The sequence below is a fragment of the Pygoscelis adeliae genome, unplaced genomic scaffold (genome assembly GCF_000699105.1).
Source record: "Pygoscelis adeliae isolate BGI_AS28 unplaced genomic scaffold, ASM69910v1 Scaffold55, whole genome shotgun sequence".
In the NCBI taxonomy this organism is placed as follows: Eukaryota; Metazoa; Chordata; class Aves; order Sphenisciformes; family Spheniscidae; genus Pygoscelis; species Pygoscelis adeliae.
Genome location: NW_008824804.1, coordinates 1436826 through 1442968, shown reverse-complemented (window position 1 = coordinate 1442968; position 6143 = coordinate 1436826). Strand labels below are relative to the sequence as shown.

The following is a 6143-nucleotide window of genomic DNA, read 5'->3' as shown; positions in this document are numbered from 1 at the left end:
GGCCTAGTTTTCTGCTAGTCTATAAGACCCCAATTATAATGTGATTAAAAAAATAAAACACAGCAGTCTTTCCAATGAAAAAAAGCTATTTTACAATCCTTCTCTTTCCCCACGCGTGGCTGCATATATTAAAGGAGACGGATATTTTGCAAAACCAGCCAACCAATATAGATGCATGCTACAACTTTGAATGACACGAAGGTCAATGCAAAACACATTGCCCCCCTTCTCTTTCCATGAAAGTATATCTATTTATATAAAAATATATGTATATTTATTTTTAAAATATTTAATTACTCTGCACTCACTTTTCTACATTGATTATGTTGCTGTGTCCCTTTAAGGCAGAGTTGCACTTACAGAAGATTGCAACCAGCCATCATGTGAAGGACCAGAGTCATTCTCAGCTGGCCGGCATTACTGCGTTACCCAAATCATTTTCCAAAGTAACTCCCATTTGCATTCAGAATAACCATGGGACTAGAGAACGCTGGAAGACACGGGAAAAAAAAGATTCTCCAAAAGAAACAGTCACGCTTTGAGAATAACCCACTTTTTGAACCAAGACAAAGGTTTTCTGAAATTTGCACGGAGACCTTATTCAGACACCAGTTTTCTAAGAGTTGAAATAAACTCACTCTTACTCCCAATTCAGCTCTCTGAAAGGACGAGAACACACACAGAGACAGCCCGTATGATATATCGCAAACATTACCCTAATCTAAGAAACAGGTCACATTCGTGGAGACTTGGCACTAAAGGCCAATTTTAACTTTATTACTCATCTCCATTTTGGAGCTGTTCTTCCACGGTTACCTTTCGGCACAGTTGCCTTTCTGAAGCCATGCACAGTTGCACAGGGTGAGGTAGCATCTTCTATTCCACCAGCTGCCGTAGTAGGGACCCACGCCCCTGAATGCTCCTGATCTACCCCATGGCCCTTGTGAACACACGTCCTGGAGTGCTGCAGGACCTCAGCTCCTGTGCAGACCCCTGCTGTAACCCCTGAAGAACCTCTTCTCAGTAGGAAGAGGATCTGATATACATCAATATCTGAGTATTTTCCCTCCTTTCTCATGGGTGTCACGTACGTGGTGTCACTTGCTTCAGGCCTTGCAAGAGTTTAACTTGCTGTTTTCAAGGGCCGGTGCTTAAAAAGCGGAGGATCCAGTCACAGGACCCGGAAACACTCTACTCACCTTGTTCACCCTCTTCTTCTGCTTCAGTTTTATGGTGCAGAGCCTCTTTCCCCAGCATCCAGCTCCTAACCATACACATCACCAAGCGAAGTCTGAATCTGAAGCTTACCTGATCTTTCTCAGGCTTGTCAGAGATGTCATTCAGACTGGTGGAAGTCAGGTTTCTGTGAGTCATGGCTGGGCTGCCTGTAAGAACAATGTCAAGACCAATTAAAGCACCTGTTTCGATCCAGTCAGAAGAACACAGAGGCTCAGGCTACAGCAACACCTTTCTTTGCACAAGGGAGGTTGATGTGGGGAATTTAAGACCCTGACAGGCTGCTTTCTGTGACTTTACGTGGCACGTGGGATATTAAGATGCTAACGCTTCGCCATCTCTGACCCACAGCGTTCCCATGACTCTCAGGACAGCAAAAGAGTCTAAGGACTTTGCATTATTCCTGCCTGTGAGAGAAAAAGCAAAGCAGCAACAGGCTGCTGACGCTGATGCTGCTGGGTCACCCAGGACCCAGTCGCAAACCCATCCCTCAACAGGGCTGGGACCCTCACGGTCACTCCGACCTGCAAACCCCTCGCCTTAGCTCTCCTGCGTAGATGGCATCTGCCCTACGCTCCCCAGCATCCCAGACTTTGGTATGCAGCTCACGCAGCGAGGGAGGTTGGCAGCTCTCAGTCCTTTGAAAGAGCCAATAATAAAAATCTACCTTTCTTCAAGTAAGGTCATGAACGAAGTTCATGAGCCTTAAGCATTCTGCTGATTAAAACAACGTGTGCAGCACATTGATAAGCCAAAAGTCACCAATTCCTGACACCAGATACCCCAGAGAGATGAAGAAAACCTCCAGAGACAAAGAGCTGAAGCGGTTCACCTCCGTTTCTTCTTGAAAGACCAACTGCTCGTCTGTAAACCTGACGCGCTGGCATTCAAGCACTGCAAAAGAACCAGTAAGGAGCTGCTTGCACCCTCACGGACTACTTATCCTACTTACTCCTGTGTTCTCAGAGACTAGCAGAACATATGGAAATAGTTCTAAAGAACGTGGAGGAAAGCCCCATGATTTCAGAATTCAGTTCTACAATCCCACCAAAAGCGTTTGTAGTTAAAACTGAAGAAACCCGGAAATAGCCATAATAGTAAAAGAAGAAAAAGAATTTAATTAAATATATATATATTAAAAAAAAAAAAAAGACTTCTGGGATGGATACAGTATCATAAACCACAGCGGTCAGTATGCATTTTTTTAATTATTCTGAAGTTTTCCCATCCCTTCTCACCCACGCTCGCGGGAACCAGAAGCATAGCAACAGGAGCTGTTATCACAGAGTTCCTGATCATGAATGTAACTGGAAAGACAGAAAATACTCAAAAAGAAATGGCACTGAGGCATTTCCCAGCTCAGGCTATGTTTTGAGACAATATTGATTAAACTTACGCTTTGATATTCATACCAAAATGAAAGTCCAGGCTTTCAGTATTCATCAGCTCCCAGTGCAAGCAGGCTCTATAATAAATCAGCACACCGCAAAAAAAAAAAAAAAAAAAAAAAAGTGGGAAGAAAAAGATGTGGACTCCCAGAGCTGGGTTTTCTTACAACATATTCAATGTACGTGGAGATAGACTTAAAGCATTCTTTCTTGTGGGCCACTTGGAATTACACTATACCTGCTGTGTCTTAGAGCCACATCCAGGAACGTCCACACAGCAAAAGCCAAGCACAATTAGATAACTTAGCTATTAGAAAAGGGGGATCCCCAGCTTTTTCCTGCTGTTATTGTGAGCCAGATTTAAGATCCCACCTATCTCTACCAAGTTTTTACAAATGTGTTTCCTCATGGAGTGAGAAATGCCACTTGGAAGACTGGTTTAAGCTACGTGTGTTAGTAACCATTCTCCTAATTAATTATTAGCAAGCCAGACTTAGAAACGTCTACAAATTTTGACTGAATGTTTGATATGAATCTGTAGGCAGGAGATAAACACATAAACAAAACAGGAAAAAAGTGATCAAACTTGCTCACGTATGTTGTGTCTGTTACATGGCGTAGACATTACTTTGTTCATAACACCTTCTGTGATATGAATATTTAATAAATATTTCTATTTGGTAGAAAGCAAAGCTGGACAACCCCCCCCAAAATAAACCCAGGTTATTGTATTCCTGAAGCCCATTACTGAAACCCAGAGTTCCTTTTTCTTGTATGGTGCAATTAATTATCTTTTAAAGGGTGCACAGACACTGCCAATTCTGGGAAGTCTTTGACAAGTATATAATGTACCCATAAATTAAAATGAAAGATTGAAGCTCGATGTAGTGATACACATGGCTGCTTTGCAAATCTGAGCCAATAACATCAAATAAAGAACCAGAGAGCCACTTGAAAATGCGAAGCTTGTTCACGCTGATAATTGGTGTCACGCAGCTCAGTGAGTCAAAGCAAAGTTTCTATCAGTTTCTATCACCTGAGTGCTACCGAGTGAGAGAAGTTAAATAAGAAAGTCTTCGGCAGAGGTAAACAGACCTGGAGAAGTTCAAAGACCTGCAGAGATGGGAATACTGGTGGGCTGCTCTCAGAGCTGGGTATCCCACACTGCGTGCCTGCCCGAGGCCAGTTCGTGGGTTTGGGAGAGCCGCTGTTCTGCTGTGGATGCTGAGACAGCATTGCAGAGATGGATTTCCTCTTGTTCAAGCCTTACCGTGAGACCTCCGAGCCTTGGCACGGCTAATGACTCCAACTGAGAAGGAACTAAGTATGGCTGCGAAAAAGCTTTGAGAAAGGGTAGAAAATACTAATGATGTTATTTTATGCAGTTGTTTAATGCTGTTTCGATGCATTTTATTTGGAAGAGCTGCACTATGTAGCTGCAGAGAAAGGCATCTGCTGAAGGTATCCCTTCAGTTTCTGCAGACTGCTTTGGTGGTTTTCCAAATTTCCAGGTCCAGTTCTGGAGTAAACAGACCAAAATCAGGGTCCACAGCTTTCATAACTGACATTTTTCCAGGTGAAAATATTTGTTTGCTTTGTTTATTAGATGTCCAAGGCTGGATGTTTCTTAGGAGATAACTACCCTTCTTTCTAGAGGAAGCGGCTAATGACTTTATCGCCTCTTGCTAGCAGCCTCTTTCTCCCAACACGATCAACGTAACCACATCAAGCTCACAGCAGCTCTTCTCCAGGCATCCCATGTTTATTCCAGACCTGGACAGACCCACGTGCCAGAACATTCGCCTGCCTTTCCCAGTTTTACCCTTTGATTTAATGAATACTACAACTTCCCTACAAACACGACCTTGACTATACTCTGAAACCATCACAGCTACAGCAGCACTACCACTACAAGGCTGAACACGGACAAGTGCACGGAGCCTAGAAGTGAGGGACGTCAGACAAAACCCTGTACGACAGGAAGCACGAACCTCCGGGCAGAGGGCTCTCGGGAAACCCCTTTTGTCACAGTTGGAGCGCTTCGGATGAGGAATGTCCCCCTCCCGCCCATAAATCCCCTCGCTGGCAATCCAGCACTGCTCTGATATTTTCTCTGAAGAAACTGCTTGTGTGATAGCACTCCTGTTTCAGTCAGTGACAGAGCTCCTACCAGGAAGGAGGACCTGAGCCCGAGACGAAAGCAAGCCCGCACCTGCATTCGTTTCTAAGAGTTATCGCCACAAAGAGCTGTGAGCACGTTAGCCATAGCTCCAACTTCTTGGCACAACACACAGACCTTATTCACTCTTTTTTTCCGTCATCAGACTGGCCTTGCAGTAAGAGACCTGAGCACCAAAACTTTACAACGTACTCTTTGTTCTTGGGAGGTAGAAAGCGTCTCATAATCCCAATTTAAATCGGGCTCTCTCAGGCTCAGATGATTCGTATCTCCATCTCCTCGCAAGAAATTTAGCACTTAATGCTGACAGCCAAAACCTCTTCAGCATGTAATATGACTGCTCTCCCCTGAAGTTTGGTGTCTGGGCATACCATCTTTTGAAGATGCCTTACAAGGTCCTCAAGTTCAGACTAGTCCCACTCAGTACTGTCTTGGACGATCTCTAGAACACAGACTGGAAACCACAAGCTTCACCTTTTACCAGCTTTGCTGACCTAAGGAACTTGACAGTATCCCAGCCTGCATTTAGAAGTTTTCTCCAATCGCTGAATCGATCTTGACTGCCAAGCAAAGTCACTAACAGAAAAATGCTGCCAGAAATGCAAGGTGCAACATGTGTCATGTTGGCTCAGAAGCCATTTGGCTTTGTGGACTCTGTGGCCCAAATCCAGGGCTGCATTATCTGAGTAGGCACTGCTGATCCAAAGCAAGGATTAGTAACAAATCTGTGCCACCCCAGAGCCATTAAAACTGCAAGTTAGCGGATGGGAAAAGGGCAGATGCATCTGATAACTAAAATGACCTTTCCTACAGATTTCCATGTTTGATTACCAGTATCTTTTCTGGTTATACAGATCCACTGGTACACTGTAACATCAGAGCTCTGCCTGAATTGTGGAGACGAGAGTGAGACAGTCTTTACCACCAAAAGAGGAGAAGCCTCACACAGTGCAATTCAGTACTGCGTATACAGTGCAAAATAGTGCAAAACCACCGGTACAATTTTATTCTTCTGAATAGTGAAGATACTTTAATAAACCCTATTAAACCCAAGCGTCATTACCAGCCTAAATCCCTTCTGACTCAGGCTCCTAATGATTGTGCACCTTTGAAGACCCAAAGCCAGGAAGGACATGTCCAATACTCATTTTTTTATGTTTGTATAACAAGCCTGCTCATAAGAGCAACTCTCTGCAGCAGACTCAGCCATTTGGAGGTTACAGCGACACGAGGTCATCTCAGTCTCTGGGGTAAGCCTAGCAATACCACTTCTGAGAAAGACCTGAAAGGAGGGGGGGGGGGGGGAGTTAGACAGGTAGGGTGAGTTTCACATTAGAGCA

General features: G+C 44.2%; 1 protein-coding gene across 1 annotated transcript in view; it reads right to left on the bottom strand.

Moving 5' to 3' along the window:
* SLC4A4 (solute carrier family 4 (sodium bicarbonate cotransporter), member 4) overlaps positions 1-6143 on the bottom strand; it is a 205913-nt gene that overhangs the window by 75984 nt on the left and 123786 nt on the right. Inside the window, exon 7 of the mRNA XM_009324028.1 lies at positions 1309-1385. Coding sequence (XP_009322303.1) covers positions 1309-1385 — 77 coding nt within the window. The remainder of the gene's footprint in view (positions 1-1308; positions 1386-6143) is intronic.